The sequence below is a fragment of the Mastigoproctus giganteus genome, chromosome 3 (genome assembly GCF_048544385.1).
Source record: "Mastigoproctus giganteus isolate SK-2022 chromosome 3, ASM4854438v1, whole genome shotgun sequence".
Taxonomy (NCBI): Eukaryota; Metazoa; Arthropoda; class Arachnida; order Uropygi; family Thelyphonidae; genus Mastigoproctus; species Mastigoproctus giganteus.
This window is the reverse complement of record NC_143577.1, coordinates 207107552-207127713: the sequence shown is the minus strand read 5'-3', so window position 1 is coordinate 207127713 and position 20162 is coordinate 207107552. Positions and strand designations below refer to the sequence as shown.

The following is a 20162-nucleotide window of genomic DNA, read 5'->3' as shown; positions in this document are numbered from 1 at the left end:
GGTAGAGAATGAAAGGGACTTGGGGGTGATTGTGCAGGCAGATATGAAGTTCTCTGAGCAGTGCAGACGGGCTGGAAGAGTAGCTCATGGAGTATTGTCAATGATATACAGGAATTTTTCCAGCAGGGATAAGGAGGTGATTATTCCATTGTATAAGGCAATGGTCAGGCCACACCTAGAGTACTGTATACAGGTCTGGAGGCCTCATTTCAAGAAGGATGTAGAGCTGCTGGAACGAGTACAGAGAAGGGCAACAAGATTAGTGAATGGAACAAAGGGGTGCTCTTACGAAGAAAGGCTTAAGTTTTGCAAATTGCAGTGTCTGGAGACTAGGCACCAGCGAGGTGATCTGATAGAGGTGTATAAAGCCTTGAACGGTTTAAGCATGCTCAATGCTGATGGGATTCTTCCTCTAGCTCAGAAAAATCACCTGAGAGGGCATAAATTCAAATTGAGGAAAGACAGATGTAGGATAGACGGAAATTTGCCTTTAGCCAGCGGGTGGTTGGTTGGTGGAACAGACTGCCATCCCTTGTGGTGGAGGTTGATAGCCTAAATAAGTTTAAGGCTCAGCTGGACAGGTATTTTGAACGAACAGAGGGGTGAAGTGGAAGTGGGTTTTTTTTTTTTTTTTTTGGCTGATGCTGCATAAGCTTGCTTTCTTGCATCAAATGCCTCTACTAATGCTAATGCTAATGCAAAGAGTTCCCAGAGGAAAATAAACAACCGAAACTTCGATGAGGGCAAAAGAGCCTTCTACAGGAAACTGGGTGAGCACGAGAAAGCAGGAAACGGACCACCTGAGAAGAAGACGATTGAAGAGTTCTGGGGAAATATCTGGAGCAATGAAGTAAGACATAACAGCAGAGCACCCTGGATAGAAGTAGAAAGGAAGAAAACGAACGACATACAAGTGATGTGAGAGTAGGAGATTCGAGAAGAAGAAAAGCAGTCGATCAGGAACACCCACAACTGGCGAACCCCGGAAATTGATAACATCCACAACTACTGGTACAAGCAGCTCACCTGCACACACAAGCACCTAGCAGAGCAGTTCACTCAAATGATAAGGTACCCCGAGACAATCCCAAAGTTTCTCATTGAAGGAGTCACATACCTGAAGCGTAAAGGTGAAGATACAAGAAACCCGGAGAAATACAGGCCAATCGCATGCCTCCCAAAGATGTACAAGACCCTGACCTGCTGCAAAACTAAGAAGATATCAGACCACTTAGAGAGTCAGAACATAATGGCCGAACAGCAGCAAGGATACAAGCAGAGGAGCAAAGGAAGCAAGGAGCAATTAACCATAGATGTCACAGTTATGGAGCAAGCCTTCAAGAAGCATCGCAACCTATACACGGCCTACATCGATTACTACAAGGCAAGGCCTTCCACTCCGTACCTCATAGCTGGCTAATAGAGACTCTGAAGATCTACAAGGTCAATCTGTTAGTGACAAACTTCCTAGGAGCAACAATGGCGAAATGGAGTACCACCATTGTCGATAACATCACAACCAGGCCAATACCTGTTAGAAGAGGAATCTTATGGTTCTGTCTAGTACTCAACCTGCTGTACACCTTGCTCAACGGCAGCAAGTATGGATATAACCTCAAAGAAGGAAGAAAGAACCTGTACACCCTCACCCATCTGATGTACATGGATGACATCAAGCTCTACGCGGCAACCGAGAAACAACTCCAGCAACTACTCCGGATCACCAAAGAATTCAGCAAGGACATCAGGATGGAATTTGGTCTAGAAAAATGCAAGACCCACACACTGCAAGAGGGAAAATTATTTGGCCGAAACTGCCAGCTGCTGAGTGGTAAAGAGATCGAAGCTATGACAAGACAGACCTACAAATACCTAGGGATGATGCAGGCTGAGCAGTTAGAAAACAAGGAAATCAAGAAGTGTCTGATCTGAAGGATTCATGTTGGCCATCCAAGACCAGGTAATCAACACCCGAAACTATAGAAAATACATCGCAAAGGAGCCCAGAATGTCAGATGACACATGTCGATGATGCCACCTGGCCTCAGAAACGATCCAACACATCACTGCAGGTTGCAAGGTGATCACCCAGACTGAGTACACTCATAGACACGACCAGGTAGCCAGGCTAATACTATACATCAGAAGCTAGCAAGGAAATACCAGTTGACCGAAGAAAGTGTACCATACTACAAGTACGAACCCCAGGCAGTAGTAGAGACCCAAACCCATAAGCTGTACGACCGTGCCATAACGGATAACACCATCCCGCACAACAGTCTGGACATAACTCTTGTGGACAAGATGGAAAAGGCTACCTACCTGATTGACAAAGCGGTCCCCAATACAACAATGTCCAGAAAACCCATAAGGAAAAAATTAGGAAGTACATGTACCTGAGACATGAGATCAAGGCAGATTGTGGCACCATCTGGCATCACTCCCAAGAACTACCACTGGACATAAGCCTAAGCTAAGCAGGTCCACCTCCATAGATGGATGATGCCGCAGAGAAATATTAATCGTACTGCATCGAAAGTCATTCGCGTTCAGGCCTTAGGCAGAGGGGCGGTTCGAAAAATAAGACTGTCTCCCAAGGGAGCCAGTGGAGCAAATGGCAGTCTCTCGTATAGCTACCACAAGAGAAGGGCAAGACCACCCAGCACCACCAAATGAAAGTGCTTCCCGCACAACTGCAATAGTGATCACCCAGGATGAAAGAAAACGCCAATGCATGAAGTGGAGTATCGAAATGAATACGTACGCCATGCAAGCATACTACGAAATAACGAAGCTGAAGACCTATATGACAACTTACAGGGCGAGACTACATACCAAGTGACTGGAACGATTCCCGGATATTCAGGTCACCGAACCGCAAAGAGCAGACCAGAAAAGGACGTTCATCACGAAGAACCTGATAGCTCCTGCAATCTTGGAAAAAATCAAGCAGGACGTGAGGGATCAACTACAAAGGATAAAGAACATATCACCACCAAACCAGAGGAGGAAGAGCAAGAAGAAATGCAACCCACAGCAGCAGAAGTGGAAAGAGAAGAGGTCATGATGTTCAGAATAAAGGACGAGTGGAAGAAGGCCCTAACAGAATTTAAAGGAATGGACCCCACAAAGAATCACGTGATACTGAAGCAGAGGCCAAATAGAACCTTGCGGAGAGTCCCAGACCACCTCAAATGGCACATAATACCGCATTACCTTGACAGCAATGGTGCAACACTGGAGGTCATCCACACAGCCGTGTATTGTGCTGCGGTAGCAGCCCCAAGGTTTAATGGAAGAGAAACTAGGCCAGTGGCACAATTGAAAAGAGAAGGAACCACCAGCCTTGGAAAGAAGACTTCAGCAGAAGATAGAAGAATTAAGAGTCAAGATAGTCCAATTGACCAAGTATAAACGGGGCAATAGGAGTAAGAAATTAATTGGAAAAGAGAAGAGCATCCTCAAGAGAGACAGCTTGATATACCTTCATCAATATCATTGATAAATATAGAAAACAACAATGAATCATGGGGGACTCCATTAGTATTAGTCCAAGTGTCCATTGTTTACCATTCTCTGTGTTCTTCCACTCAACCATCCTTTCATCCATAGCAGCAACTTGCCCTTAATAGCAAAGTGCTAAAATTTGTACAACAGCTTTTTATGCACAACAGTATCAAAACTGTTCATGAAATCCAATATAGGATATCAAAATTATTTTCTTCTAGTTCTTTTGTGACCACATTGCAGTATACAATCAAATTGGTGAGACAAGATTTCCCCTTTACAAACTCGTTCTGTGTCTTACTTAACTCTAACTGTAGTCTTGTCTAGATGGTTCTGCATTGTTTTTACAACTAGTGACTCCATTATTTTCTCTGGAACAGAAATTAAACTAACTGGTCTGTAATTACTCATCCCCATTTGTGAATTAGGGATACATTTGAGTATCTCCAGTCCATAGGACCTCCCTGAATCGAAGGATGCTCTCATATTTATGGCTAAAAATCATTGTTTTATGATTTCTCAAAGGTTGAAAGGCCCCAGACAGTGAAGGCTATGGAAGTCCATTGCTTCAAATTCTAGAATTGGTCGAAAATGTGCACACTGTTTGCACCTGATTGTAGAATGTTCGAAAATACCTTCACACTAACAGTGTCTGAAATTCTGAGGTTTTACGAACATAGGTTAGTTGCATCCAGATTTCATTCTGAAGAGTGCATTCAAACTCTTAATGATAATTCTCCTTGTTCAGTTTTATCATAAGTGAGGAGTAGGTGTTTCAAATACAGGTGTAGAGCAGAGGTATCAAACACACAACTCACAGGCCGCATGCGGCCCTAATCACATTAAAATTTAACTGGGAAATATTCAACAAAATAATAAAAATACAATAAAACACAGTTATTTGATTTTAAAACTCAAACTCATAAAATTCTCTTGACCTTGGTTTATGCATGCCCTTTAAGTAGGCGAAACAACATTTCCCCCTCTCCGACTGCCGTTCCCCTCATAGCATGTTATCTTTTATTCTTACTTGCCAAGACATTTTGTTGAAATATGCATGTTTGGGTAAGAATCTTAGCTGTTTGGTTTTTAGGAGCATTAGCAACTAAGGCCACATTGCTCCGGGAATATGCGGTGGTCATTCCCTTGACCTTTCCGCATCCTCCGTATTTGGTGGTGACGGACTCGAACCCGGTCTAATCAAGAAGCGTGTGCTATGAACTACTGCTCCTTCCCACCTGGCTACGGAGGCGGCCCTGTTTAGTAGTACATACCTTTGCAAGCAGTTATTTTCACTGTCAAAGAGAATTAAAACTTCATATAGGGTGAGATTAACAAGTGAGCACTTAATCGTCCATACTGAAAACTGCATTATCACGAAAGCTTGTACCCAATATTGGTAAAACAGTTTCTCACAAAAGATGCAAGTTTCCAGCAAACAATATTAAATTAATTTTGAATCTTTTTCTGATATCTTTTGAAGTTATGTTTGTTGTTTGGTTTTTAGGAGCATTAGCAAATAAGGCCATATTGCTCCAGGGATATACGGTGGTCATTCCCTGACCTTTCTGCATCCTCCGTATTTGGTGGTCATGGGCTGAAACCCCGGTCTAATCAAGAAGTGTGTGCTACACATTGCTGCTCCTTCCCACCTGGCTACAGAGGCCTTTTTGTAGTTATTTTGAATCTATTCGATATTAAAACATAAAATTGTTTCTTTTTATTTATAGTTCCTATCTGATTAATGTATATGTTAATAAATAAATATACAAATAAATATTGAACACCAATGTATTTTCAAGTCAATATGCGGCCCACACTGATTCTCATATAATATGAGGATTAGGATAAGGTTTAGTGGTCCCCGTAAATATTTGAGTTTGACACCTATGGTGTAGAAGACATTTTTTTTTTTTTTTTTTTATGTGAACCCCAAACACGAGAGATATTAGAACCTATAGTACTTAGGACCGTGCTTGGGTTGGAGGGTGAGAAGACGAAAGAAGATATTTGTTGACATTGGACTTGAACTTCTGTAGATTGTAATTTTCAGGAAATACGTATAAAGGAAGGTTGTTCCAGAAAACGGCAGTTGAATGAATAAATGAGGAAGATGAAGAGTTGGTTCTGTGGGTTTGAAGTTGGACAGTAAAGGGATGTTGGCTGGTGGCGGCACGTGTTCGGACTGTTTTGAAAGAGAGAGCGGGAATTATAGAAGCCAATTCAGAAAAATAGTGCCCATGGAAGTATCTGTAAAAGAGGCAAGCAGCAGAAACAGTGCGTCTATGAGACAGCGAGTGGAGAGACTCTGTTAGAGATGAATCATTAATTAAACTAACTGCCCTCTTCTGAATGGAATCAAGAAGCCTGAGAGAGGTTTTGGGGGCACCACCCCAGATGTGGGAACAATATTCCATGGCAGGGCGGATTTGCGATTTATACAGAGTGAGCAGCTGTTTGGAAGAAAAGTAACGCCGAGAGCGAAAGAGAAAACCAAGTTTTTTAGATGCAGAGGAAGCAATATTTGTAATGTGCTTGTGCCAAGAGAGATTAGAAGTCAGGGTAATCCCCAAAAGAGATATATCATTTTGCCTAGAAATCGGAGTGTCACTAAACATAAGCATAGGAGCAGAAGAATCCTTTTTGCGAGATATACGACAAGACTGAGTTTTAGAAGGGTTGAAATCAACTAAGTTGTCTTTGCCCCACTGGAGAATTACCTGAAGATCGGCATTTAAGGAATTGGCAGCAGATTTTCGAGAACTTGAAGCTGATTGAGCAGGACAAGGTTTCTCAAAATGGAAAGTTGAATGCAATGTGCTATCATCGGCAAAACTATGGATAGGATTTCCAGTCAATGGAAGAAGGTCATTAATATACAAGAGGAAAAGAGTGGGGGAAAGAACTGAACCTTGGGGGACACCGGCATTAGTGGAGAAGTTAGAAGACAGAGAGCCATCTACCATCACCCTCAGTGAGCGATCAGAGAGAAAACTGGATAACCAATTACTAAAAACAGTTGGCAAACCATAAGATGGAAGCTTGTTTAGAAGACCTTTATGCCAAACACGATCAAAAGCCTTTGAGATGTCAAGAGCAGCTACTTGTGTTTCACCGAACCTTTCCATTGAATTAGTCCATAAATGGGTAACATAAGCCAGAATATCACCAGTGGATCGACACTAACGGAATCCATACTGCCGATCGTTGATCAGACGGAAGGTTTCTAGGTAGTTTAAGAGTTGGCGGTTAATTGATTTCTCCATTACTTTAGAAAGAGTAGAAGTAATTGCAATGGGACGATAATTGGATGGGAGGGATTTGTCACCCTTTTTAGGAACTGGCTGGATATGAGCAAATTTCCAAGCAGAAGGAAAAACACCTTTGGAATAAGAAAGTGAAAAAAGGCGGCAAAGAATAGGAGTAAGTTCAGGAGCACAAGTTTTGAGAACAAGTGGAGAAATACCATCAGGACCTGGAGCTTTCTTAGCATCAAGATTCATCAAAATCCTTCTGATATCCTTTTGACGGAAGACCACAGGAGGCATTGAATGGAGCGTGTTAGGAATGGTGGGAGGTGTTTTACCAAGATCATTAATACATGAGCTGGAATAAAAATGGGATGCTAGCAGGTCAGCTTTATCCTTGGCTGAAGTGACAACAGAACCATCTGGTTTGGACAGAGGTGGGAGCAGAGATGGGCAAAATTGCGGCCAATAGCTTTGGCAAGAGACCAGAATGCTCGGCTACCATTAGGGCAAGAAGCAAGTTTTCTACTCTTAGCCTGTTCAAACTCTAGTTTGGACTGATTAATAACTGCTTTACAATTGTTGCGAGCTTTGGTGTAGGCAGAAAATGAAACTGAAGAATTAGAAACAAGCCAATTACGATATGCAACATTCTTCTCTTGGACAGCCTTAGCACATTTATTGGAAAACCAAGGTTTAGATAAAGGACGAGATTTTAAAGTGGAGTGTGGGATAAAGGATTCCATTTCTGCAAGAATAATTTCACTGACACGATCTGAGCAAACGTTGACATCAGAAGTTTTGAAACAGTAATCAGACCAAGGAAAAGAAGAAAAGAAGTCTCGCAGGTCATCCCATTTTGCATTTTTGTAATGCCAAACAATACGAGGTTCGGAATAGCCATGAGATAAAGGTTCCATTGGAGAAGAGACAATCACCAAGTTGTGATCTGAAGTGCCTAAAGGACCTCTCACTTCGACCTTGTACTTAGAAGGGTTGTTTGTGAGAAAAAGATCAAGCATATTGGCTGTATGATTAGAATTGTCCGGTATTCTTGTAAGTAAATGAACAATCTGTGCGAGGTAATTAGTAATTGCAAAAGCTCAGCATCTTGACCTGCTGGGTCAGTGTGACTAGAAAATGGAAGCCAGCTGGAGTTGTGAAGGTTAAAATCACCAAGGAAAATTACCTCACTGTTAGGAAAGTTGGACTGGAGAAAGTCAAGTTGCAAAGAGGGGAAGTCAAAGAGCTCCAAGTGATTAGTGGAGTTGGGAGAACGGTAGAGACAACAGATGAATTTGACACAATGAGGTAGAGAGATTTTAAGCCAGAGAAGATCAAAGAGAGGAGATTCCAAATTGCCAAGTTTCTGACAGGGAATATCAGAACGGACATATGCACAAGTACCACCTTTGAGGAGAAAGGATTCATACAGCAAATAATTTGGACATCTGAGATGAGAAGTAGTTGAATCAACTGATAACTGAGATTCAGTCAGAAAAAGTACATGGGGTTTGGAAGACTGCAAATGGAAATGGACATCGTTGAGATTGGAATTAAGACCACGTATATTTGTGAAATGAATTAGGAAGTCCTTGGGAGGTTTAGATCTTTTCGCAGATAAGCTTGCTCTATCATTTTGACAATTCATGGTGTATTCAATAGTAAGAAAACGTGGGTGGGACATGCTGTATGAAGTAATGAAATTTTTGGATATGGCGTACATGTGGTAAGAATATACCCATATCCTTGACATAACATGGCCTCGACAATGCTTCCCGCATACACACTACTCGGACTCCCTCCAGTCACTATCTGGCAGAGTAGAGGTAGCAAGATTAAAAGCTTGGAGCAAGATTTAAAAAAGAGTAACGAATTGCTGGAGGTGCAAAAACTGATTTCACAGGTGTAGAACTGCTCAAGACGATTACTTTGAAAAATATCAATTGATATTTTTCTAAGTCAAAAACTGAAAAAACATTTCATCACACATCTTACCAACGGTGACCCAATTCTTCTCAAAAATCTATCAATATTATAATATATAGTTTAAATCTAAAGAGTTAATCTACTGAAAACAAGACAAACTTTTCTTGCATTGTTACTGCACAAAATGGTTAAGTGCTCGATAATTCCTATATTCTATTGTATTATGAAAACAACTGGGATTACCTTTATTTTAGATATAGGAAGCTTCTTTTCCAACCAACTCTCCTAGTCCAATGTGCTAATAATTCTTTGGGGAGGCAATATCAATTTTACAAAAAATGTGGGGCATCTTCCCCACTGTCAGAACCATAGTGTTCAGACCCCTCGGTCTCAACATTGAGAGCTCAAGACTTGTCTTCAAACACCATACCTCTGGCAGCAAGAAAACCATTACGTGGATTGACATAAAATTGAATTTGAAGGTCTGAAAAGCTGTATAAATATGGAGCGATTTCTTTCTTCGGTCCTGTAGCTTGACATTAAAATTTAGTGGTCTAAAAAGCTTAATGGATATGGGGGGATTATTCTCTACATTCCTTAAGTCGGACTAGAACTTTTTGGGACGTCATGTTCACAGGAATGGAGCAACTCACAATTAATACAAAACTTTGTCTTATGTTGTAGTGTTTGTTCTTCACGCATGCATATAAGTGCCCAATTGTCGGATAATAGGAATGGTCTACGGATATTGATTGAATTTTCATGTAGTTTCATCTAAGGTTTCCGCAATAAGTAATTTGTGGTAGTTGTGTTGAATATTTATAATTTTTGTTTCATTAAAGCCGAATGAATGTCGTTCATTTATTGCGTGGAACGAAAGTTTCGATGCATTTGAATGACCCACCCGCACCGAAGCTTTGGGTTGTTTTGCTCGAAGCTGTGCCACTCCCATGGTAGATCCTACATAAACAGCATTGCAATTTAAATTGTAACTACTGTCGCATAGCGCTTGCAGGGAGCACAGTTGGTATAATCATCATATTATACCAACTGTGTTTCATCATCGCCATGGAATACAATATTTATTTTTACACTTATATGCTCACATGCTGTTATGCTTATTTGTTTGCAAATGTCTGATTATAGTGTTTCCCACTGCTTGAAATTGAAAAATCACAGCTGTGTATGGTACACAATGCAAAAATGTTACCGTTTTCAGATTATACACAGAAAACATTGCATATATGTCTTCTGAAATGTTACATCATATTTCTTTGGTATCTTGCTGAAAGACTGTTAATTAGCTTTGCACTATAGAAGTACTATGAAATTAGTGCACACAATATATAGAACAATGCTTTATTATTGTACATTTAGCCCTAGGGGCTCACATCTGGTGAGTATGGGCGTGGCACACCCAGGGTCCTGAACTGGATATTCTCATTCTTCTCTTTCTAGGTGATTCCTTTCTCTCTCTCTCTCTCTCAGGGTAACTCAGAAATTTTTTTTTGGCTGGTGCAGCATAAGCTTCAGGCTTCCTTGCACCATATGGCTAATAATAATAATAACAACTTCTGTTTTGAAACGTATATTACCATATCACACCTTAAAGCCAATTTGTTAACAAAAATAAGCAAAAATTTGCAAAATTAAAAAAAAAAAAAAAAAACCCTCCAGTTCTGGATGTAGTTTTATTATTCTTTTGTAAAAGGAAAAGACAGAGAGAAACTGAGTTTTTTCAGGATGGAGAAACTCTTTTTAACCAACTATATTATTAATGGTAGTGGCAAATGAAACTATAAAGCAAGCTTATATACAGCATCAGTAAAAAAAAAAAATTCCCATTTCACCTATTCATACCTTCCTATACTTTGTCTAGTTCTTCCTTGAATTGATTCAAACTATATCTGCAATAAGGCCTCTGAGGTTGGGATTATTCATACTACCACTTTTAAACACATCATTTGTCAGATCGCATTGCGAGGATGCTTCGCGACTTTCAGACATGCTGTGTTCATCTTCCGGGCCAGAGGTTGCACACAGTAGTGTCACAGGTCAAAGACCCCATTACTAGGGATTCTAGTAGTGGGGTCGTATATGAGATCACATGCCCGGATTGTGGGGAATGTTACGTGGGGGAGACAGGACGGCATCTCAAGGACCGTCTGGGGGAGCATTCACGAGCGATACGGACCGCAGAGCTCAATAAATCTGCCATTGCCGAGCACTATTGGGAAAAACAACACCAGATCTCCCCCAACAACGCTGTCATCCTTGACTGGGCGCATAGAATCTGGGACTGCAAGTGGCTGGAAAGTCTGTGGATTGGATCCTCTGGTAACAATAGCATGAACAGAGACAGGGGAGTTAGGCTTCACCCCCTTTTTGAGGCGGTGGTTTTGGCCAGAGATAAACGTTTTAACTTTCCACGTCTCCAGACCACTTCCGGTTCTGGTACAAGTGAAAGGAATGCTGAGTATGCGCCTGGTCATCCACGTGTGCCGTGAACCTGGTACTTAAGGATGTGTCACTTAAGTCTCACTGTTACTGAGGAAGGAGGTAGACACCTCTGAAAGCTCTAATAGTGTTTTTATCGTCTTTTTTATCGCTTTTATATTTATATTTATATTTTAATGTATTTTAACTTATTCACTTATTTTATTTTTGTTATATTTCAGTTTTTTGTAAATATTATTTTACAGTCTTTTTTATCATTTTATTTTATTTTATTTCATTATTCAATCAGTCATAAACGGTTGGTGTGTGTGTTTAAAATTGGTAGTTGATTCAAACTATCCACTTCCACAATGGTGAGACAGAGATGTATCAAATCGAGAAAAAAAGATGGATTCTCCATTGTAAATACAAAAAGTTGACAGCTATACATGTGCCATCAAACAAATTTTGTTCTGTGGGCTTTCTCTCCCCAGGAAAATGCAAATAATACTGCTCAGAGATGGAGATATTATCCTTCATTGTAAAAAGAAGTAAACATTTAATTAATATGAAAATTAATAAAAATTAATATCAATAACACACGCTTCTTGATTAGAACGGGGTTCGAGCCCGTCTCCACCAAATACGGAGGATGCGGAAAGGTCAGGGAATGACCACAGCATATCCCCGGAGCAATATGGCCTTAGTTGCTAATGCTCCTAAAAACCAAAACAACAACAACAACAACAACATCAATAAAGATTAATTTTAAAAGCAAACAAATGGAATTGGCAACTGTAATCTGTGTTGCCAATTCCATTTGTTTAAAGTTTAAAAATATGACACAAATATTGCCCTCCCTTAACAATTTAGTAATAGCTACATTCTCTGTCAAAAACAAAGACCAGTGAAGAAGTTTGCCAGGTTATAAGCCATCTAAGATCAACAGACTGTTCTGGGAGGCAATGTCACTGGGTACTTCAAATTGAATGTGACACTTGTTTACCATTCCAAGAACTCAAGAACTTGGAAAAGTTTTGTGAAAGTTAAAGCTTCCTATGGTTTGGAAGTCAAGAAGAAACCTTGGGCTACCAGGATCTTATTCCAGTAGTTCTGCTTTTCTCTGAAATTGTTCCAATAGTTCCACATCTTGCTTAACACTTTTGCTACCACCTAAATGAAAGAGAACTCATTAAATGTGCCATAATTTTTGGAATATTGAAAAAAGGAAAAAAAAAAAAAAAAAAAAACAATTCCAACATCCTCCAGCATTCTGAAAATTTGTACATAATGATCAAAAATTAAAAGTTTCGAATTCGCTGCTAAAAAAGTGACACTTGCTTTTGTGCTGAGCTGTAAAGCAGAACAAATTTTAAAATTTTATAAAAAGTTTTATTCATGTAAATAAAGTAACATCAACACAAGCATAAATAAACAAAACTGTGTGCCAGTATTGAGTAGCTGTTAATTTAATGTGCCTTTATGTCTATAGCACTCGTTGATTGACCACTTAAGAATGACCGCTTGTATGTATTACGGTGAATTCTAAATGCATTTATGCATTGTGGCACAATACTTCTAGTACTGTTTTAGACATATGTGCAGCAGTGAACATGTTTAAACAAGCTTCCAAGACCTGTATTCAGTACTTTAGATGCCACCTTACCATTGTCTTATAACATGGGATAATCATCTCCATGTCCCTGCTGGCAAAATTCCTTTATATCATTGACAGAACCCCATCATTGCAGCCTGTCTACACTGCTCAGAGTCATGCCTGACTGTACAATTACCCCCACATTATTGTCATTCTCCACTACCTTGGGTGTGGTACCAACTAGTTTTTATGCTATTATAGGCCATTTATATGTTGGATTGTGCCAGTAAAAAATCACAGATAAATCCGTCCATTGGTAGCAAACAACAGATACAGCCCCGAATGGGACTCATGAAGAACTTGCTGTGGGGGGGGGGAACTGCCATGAATAAATGTCTTTGCTAGTGGGTACCAGCACAATGGTTTTATCTGTAAACATTATCATGTATTTTAGTAAATGCATAGTTATGTGTGAACAGTTTTTCCAGTATTTGTATTTGTGAGAAATAGTTTAAAGAATCCAAAGAGTATACAAACAAAACTTAAAATCAAAAGCTTTGCTCATTAGCACTTCAAAAAGAATTGCAAAAAATCAATGCTGAAAAGAAATCAAGAATATCTATAGATGTTTATGAACCTCACTCTGGTACTACAACTTATTATTATTCACTACAGAGAAAGCACTACAAGTATCAGTGTTTCTAAAGAAAATAAAATTTTACTGTTGATCCAGTAGATGTGGAAGCTTTAAGATGTACAGGAAATGCAAGAAAGAACACACAAATTGTCAGTAAGTAATATTTATTTCATTAATAAGTGTACATTATTAAATTGAACTGGGTGTATTGTAAAAGTATACATTCCTGTAATTATAATTAAAAAGATATGCTACTTTCATTTATGCTTTGCTGTGTTTACTTTCAGCTTCATGGATCACACTATTTTCTTTGCCAAAAGCATATGATATACTCATTTCGCATTTTTTTAACTGTTCAAAACTAATGACTGATAAGTAGTTACCACCTCATCTTTCTGTTTCTACTAAAATATTTACAGTAATTATGTCTGTTTTCTTTACAGTAACTGTCTGGAAGAAGTTTTTTAAGTGATTCATTTGCAAAGGACTAAATTTTGCACCATGTATCATTCTCCAACTGGCATTTCATGGTTCGCCTTACTTTCTCTGCCAAAAGCATATTCTACTGCATATGATATACTCACTTTTAATTTTTTTAACTTTTCAAAACTAGTAACTGATACGTAGTCTTACCTTCATGTAATCTTCTTTTAATTTTTCATACAAAACTCTGCATGTTTAAGGAATTAGGTAACCTAGTTTGAAACAATTCCTGAATTTTAGATCATAATTTTCCACTTGCTAAAAACCTTAGAGTGGTTATTAAGCATTTGTTCTTTCTTTGGTCAATACAATTTCACCAATTTAAACAAATGATGATAACTTTTGTCTATTCTTAAATAGTTCTCAAAGTCATTGGTCTTGTTTTTTTTTTGCTCATTAAACTCTTTCAAAAGCACCATGTGGTTAATCTTGCTGTCTAACCATGAGTTAACCTATTTCGAATTTTTTTTCCCATCTTTTATAAAGTTTAATAATAACGCACCGACACTGCACAGAGCAGTGAATGCTTTTTCTTATCACCCACATCCAAAATATTATATAAAAATGCACTGGCTATGAAAATTAGCTTGGCTTTGAACTGTGCTAGCTGCAAAAACCATGATCCAGCAAGTACACTTTTTGGATTTCCTAGATAATATCAGACAGAAGATTGTTTAAAAAATCAATTATTCACACATCTATCCTGCAACCATCCTTCCTCTAATTGCATTTATGTCCCTCATGTATGTTATTTCAGCAAGAAGATGGAATTACTTAGTTCATCCTTTGATTCCCAAAGAATGTTAATAGGGGAGACATTTGTACATCTCCAAGCTATAGGGGCCTTCTATGAATACAATGGAGCTCTATTAATTACCATTAAAGGTTCCTTTGCAGTCTTCCTTAATAGAATTTTTTTGATATATCCCATCCTGGTGCTTTTTTTAATGTTTAGCTTCAATAGTTTCTCTTTCACTTTTCTCTCATAGGGCACTAAATGATTTTGTTATCACAAAATCATTTAGTACTCTGTTAGAATTTGATATAATTCTGGAATCTCCAGCCCAAAAAAATTTCTTATGTGTGAATGTAGATGTAAAATACCTATTCAGTTTGTCAGAAAAGTGAACAGGACTATCAACAATTATTTACAGTATGATGAAATGATGTCTTGAGAACAATTTCATGTGTACAGGAATATAATAATAAAATAACTTTTAAGGGGATGATCCAATTCTTGTGACTGCTACTGCATAGATTTAATTTGATGTAGGTTTCTTTTTATTTTGAAAAAGAAGCAAAAAAGTGGCATTAGTTATCAAATAACATGATAAATATTTTAATAGAGTAAGCTTATCTGCGAAAAGATTTAAACCTCACAAACACTTCCTAGTTAATTTCATAAATATACGTCGTCTCAATTCTAATCTTAATGAGTCCATTTCCACTTGCAGTCTGCCAAACCACATGTACTTTTTCTGACAGAAACTCAGTTATTGGTTGATTCAACTACTGCTCATCTCAGTTGCTCAAATTATTCACTGTATGATTCCTTTCGCGTCAAAGGTGATACTCGTGTATATGTCCATTCAGATATTCCCTGTCAGAGACTTGGAAATTTGGAATCTCCTCTTTTCGATCTTCTCTGGCTTAAAATTTAAGGGCACAAAAGGTGATATAGTTGTACACGTTGGCACTAATGATATTAAGAGTAGGAGATTGGCAGAATTACTTAACAAGTACAGGTCACTGTTGAAAAAAAGCCGTGAATTAGGATTGAATTTGAAAGTGTCTGCAATTCTGCCCACACAATAGGAGGGAGTATATGACGAGAGACCTGTCGATAAATTCGGCCCTGGAAAGATTGTGCAAGGCTCAAGGGGCAGAATTTTTTCAGCCTGGTCTGTACTTGTTAACAGGAGAGACTGCTTCTACAGGGATGGGATACACTTAAATAGAAAGGGTGCAAGAATGTTTGCTGATGCTATCGAGGCAGTGTTAGCTGGGTCGTCAAACTGCTAGATTGGGGGGATACAAGGACTAAGATATTACAGTAGCCACTGGCAGAGGTGAAAGTGATTCTCGCACTGCTTCTATTGGAATGAGCCACAGCCTGGAAAATAAGATGCAGGATATTTCAGAGACTGCTGGGAATCATTGGGTACAAGAAAACACATGGGTTGTGTTAGGGTAGCTAAGAAAAAGAACAGGTGCATGTATACTTGCGTGTACACCAATGCTAGGAGTTTAGTAAATAAATTTGATGAATTTGAGGTATTGCTCAAAACATCAAAGGCAGATATTGTGGGGATTTCAGAGACGTGGTATCACACAGATATAAGGAATGCAGAACTGGAATTTGGGGAGTACAATGTCTACAGAAGGGATAGACAGGATAGGAAGGGAGGAGGGGTTATGCTATTAGTTAAGAAATACATAAAATCCAAGGAAGTGAAGCCAGTCGACATTGCTGGACAGAGCAGTGACGAGTCAGTTTGGTGTGACATAAGCATTGGGAGATCAAAATTGAGAGTAGGAGTGTGCTATAGGCCTAATGACTCTGATGATTATAATAAGAAATTGTACAGGGAAATAGAGTGGGCCAGCAAATCAGAGAGTCTTATAATGGGGGATTTTAATTTCCCAGATATTGACTGGAATTTGGGGGCTGGTCACTCACACACTAGCAAGGCTTTTGTGGATTTATTGGATGATTGTTTTCTACATCAGCATGTTCGGGAGGCAACTAGAGGGAGTAATACTCTTGATTTGATCATCAGTAGTGATTCTTCATGCATTAAGAATCTGCAGGTAAATGAACCACTAGGAGGCAGTGATCACAGTGTGCTGAAGTGGGATTTACTCAAAGGGGTAACTACCATTAGGGATAAAGGGAAGGGTTATTGCTTTCGTAAAGGCGACTACGATGGTCTGAGACAGTATTTAAATTCTATACAGTGGGACCAACTGATGATGTTACCAACAGCAAATTCAAAATGGGAAGCATTCAAAGAACTTATCTTGGAAGCTACTAGGCTTTACATACCAACTAAGAAATATTGTTCAAGGTTTAGGCCTAAGTGGATGTCAGATGAACTAATGAGACATATGGCAGAGAAGAAAAATGCATGGGATACATACAAATTAACACGTGACACAGAAGCCTATGATAGATATCAGTTGATCTGTAACCAAGTTACAAAGGAGGTTAGGCAGGCGAAGGCAGATACGAGAAATCCTTGGCAAAGGATGCGAAGAAAAAACAGCAAAGAGTTCTTTACTTATGTAAACTCTAGAAGGAAGGGGATGAATCAGATTGGTCCACTTGATATTGATGGGTCAAGTGTTGATGATCCTGCTCAGGTAGCTAACAAACTAAATGAATATTTTGCATCGACATTCACACATGAGGAGTTATTCAGTGAGGGGAATGCCAGAGGTGTATTCAACTCTGGCAGTAAGCTAGAGAATCTTGTAATAACTGAGAGTAAAGTGGAGGAGAAATTGTTGAAGATAAATACAAGAAAGGTACCTGGGGTGGATGGGATCTATCCAGTTATATTAAAGGAGGCAGCAAAGGAAGTAAGCAAACCCTTAGCCACAATTATGAGAGCTTCCTTGGACTCAGGGGAAGTACCCATGGACTGGAGATGTGCAAATGTGACCCCAATTCACAAAGAAGGATCAAAGGGCGACACAAGTAATTATAGACCTGTTAGCTTAACTTCTGTTCCCGGAAAATTAATGGAGGCACTAGTTAAAGAAGCACTGCAGGAACATCTAGACAAGACTTCAGTTATAGCTCAGAACACAGCATGGTTTTGTTAAGGGGAAGTCTTGCCTGACCAATTTGATTGGATACTATGATGCAGTCACAAAAGAACTGGATATTATATACTTGGATCTTAGAAAGGCTTTTGATAGTGTTGCACATGGAAGACTGCTGCACAAATTGGAGCAGTGTGGCATTGGAGGCAAATTGCTGCTATGGATAAAGGGGTGGTTGAGGGGGAGAAGACAGAGAGTGGTAATCAATGGACACTGCTCATTGTGGACTAATGTTATTAGTGGAGTCCCTCAGGGTTCAGTATTGGGTCCATTATTGTTTTCTGTATTTATAAATGATATTGATGATGGTATATCAAGCTTATGTCCAAGTTTGCAGACGATATGAAGGTTGGCAGGGTTGTCAAGGACACTACTGACACTATGCTACTGCAACAGGATCTGGAAAAATTTGCCGATTATAGCACATTGAGAAACCCTGCCCTGATCAATCAGGTTCAACTTCTCGAATATTTGCTACCAATTCCTTAAATGCCAATCTCCAGTAGGGAAAAGACAACTTAGTTGATTTCGATCCTTCTAAAACTCAATCTTGTCTTATATCTCGCAAAAAGGATTCTTCTGCTCCTATGCTTATCTTTGGTGACACTCCGATTTCTAGGCAAAATGATATATCTCTTTTGGGGATTACCCTGACTTCTAAACTCTCTTGGCACAACCACATTACAAATATTCCTCCTCTGCATCTAAAAAATTCGGTTTTCTCTTTCACTCTCAGCATTACTTTTCTTCAAAACTGCTGTTCATTCTGTACAAATTGCGAATCTGCCCTACCATGGAATATTGTTTCCTTATCTGGGGCGGTGCTCCCAAAACCTCCCTCGGGCTTCTAGATTCCATTCAGAAGAGGGCATAGGTTAATTAATGACTCCTCTCTAACAGTCTCTCCACTCGCTGTCTCATAGATGTACTGTTTCTGCTGCATGTCTTTTCTACAAATACTTCCATGGGCACTGTTCTTCTGAATTGGCTTCTATAATTTCCGCTCTCTCTCTCTTTCAAAACAGTCCGAACCATGTGCAGCCAACATACATTTACTGTCCAACTTCAAACTCACAGAACCAACTTTTCATCTTCCTCGTTTATTCATTGAACTGCCGTTTTCTGGAACAACCTTCCTTCATACATATTTCCTGAAAATTACACTCTACAAAAGTTTGTCTAATGACAACAAATACTTTTGTCTTCTCAACCTCCAACTCAAGCATGGTACTAAGTACCATCGGTTCTAATACCTCTTGTGTTTGGGGTTTCATAAAAAAAAAATAAAAAAAAAAAAATGTGTTTCTGTCAGATATATGACGAAATGAGAGAAGGGTTTACACAACAGATATCATATAAATTGAGCAATGTAACCAGAGAATTTCTTTCACACGCTGGATTACTCCTCTCACATTCTAGAATCCATATAATTTAAAAATTATGACTATGGTAAGTAAACAATACAAAAATATTGATTATTTTCTTTTTATTATTACAAAAAATTAGTTTACTCCATTTTTATCCATGATGACTATATATATATATATATATATATATATATATATATAACAATGATTCATTTACATTTCTTTAAGATACATTTAACTGGGAATGATTGGAAATGATAAAAAATAACAAAACTCAATTTCTTATAAGAAATTAAACCTCTAACAAAAACATATTCAGATGGAGTATAACAAAACGGCTTTACATTATTTGAAACAAAACAATATATTTACAATGTGAAATATCATCATCTATACAAGTCAATTATTTTGTTAATTTTTTATTTTTAAAATTTATAAGAGCCGTAAAGTAGCAAAGAAAGAATTTTATACAGCCCCCTCCAACTTTTTTGTTTTTGAAACAATGATCTGAATGTGCATATTTTCACGTTCATAAATAAAACTTTAACCAAAAATAAAACAAAATTTCTAACAAATATGGTCTACAAAGAACAAGCCAAAAGGAAGCAGTTTCAGTTTCTTAAGAAACCCAATATATTTTTATAATGCAGAGGGGAAAAAAAAAAAAAAAAAAAAAAAACACCCATGACTAACCAGTTGGAGACGGTGTAAACAAAGATGTGTAGAATTCTGGCTCGGATAACTTCTTATGGTATTTACTTACTATCTCTTGAATTTTTAATCTTCGTCGCACATGAGGAGGTTGGCAACTTAAAAAAAAAAAGAAAATTTATTATTTAATATGTGGAAATTTAAATATGCAAACATACTGAAATAAAGGTTGTAAAGAGAAAATACAGTTGGTAATGATAATATATAAAATTCATTATATGCTACTCTTCAAGAATTAAGTCTTTAAATAACACAAGAGCTATTACTTCCTAATAGGAAATAGCATTTAGATATTCTAATTTAGAGAAAAATCCTTCTTTGTGTTAAAGATAATAATAAGTTTCTAATAAAGATAGTAGGTTAAAGCCGCCAGTGTGAAACCATTAACTCATAAGTACATAAATAAAACCAAATTAAGA

General features: G+C 38.3%; 1 protein-coding gene across 1 annotated transcript in view; it reads right to left on the bottom strand.

Moving 5' to 3' along the window:
• Positions 1-19720: 19720 nt before the first annotated feature.
• Positions 19721-20162, bottom strand: part of LOC150088630 (ral GTPase-activating protein subunit beta) — a 522786-nt gene continuing 522344 nt past the window's right edge. Inside the window, exon 29 of the mRNA XM_090369596.1 lies at positions 19721-19841. Within this exon, the coding sequence (XP_090225722.1) occupies positions 19721-19841 (121 nt within the window). The remainder of the gene's footprint in view (positions 19842-20162) is intronic.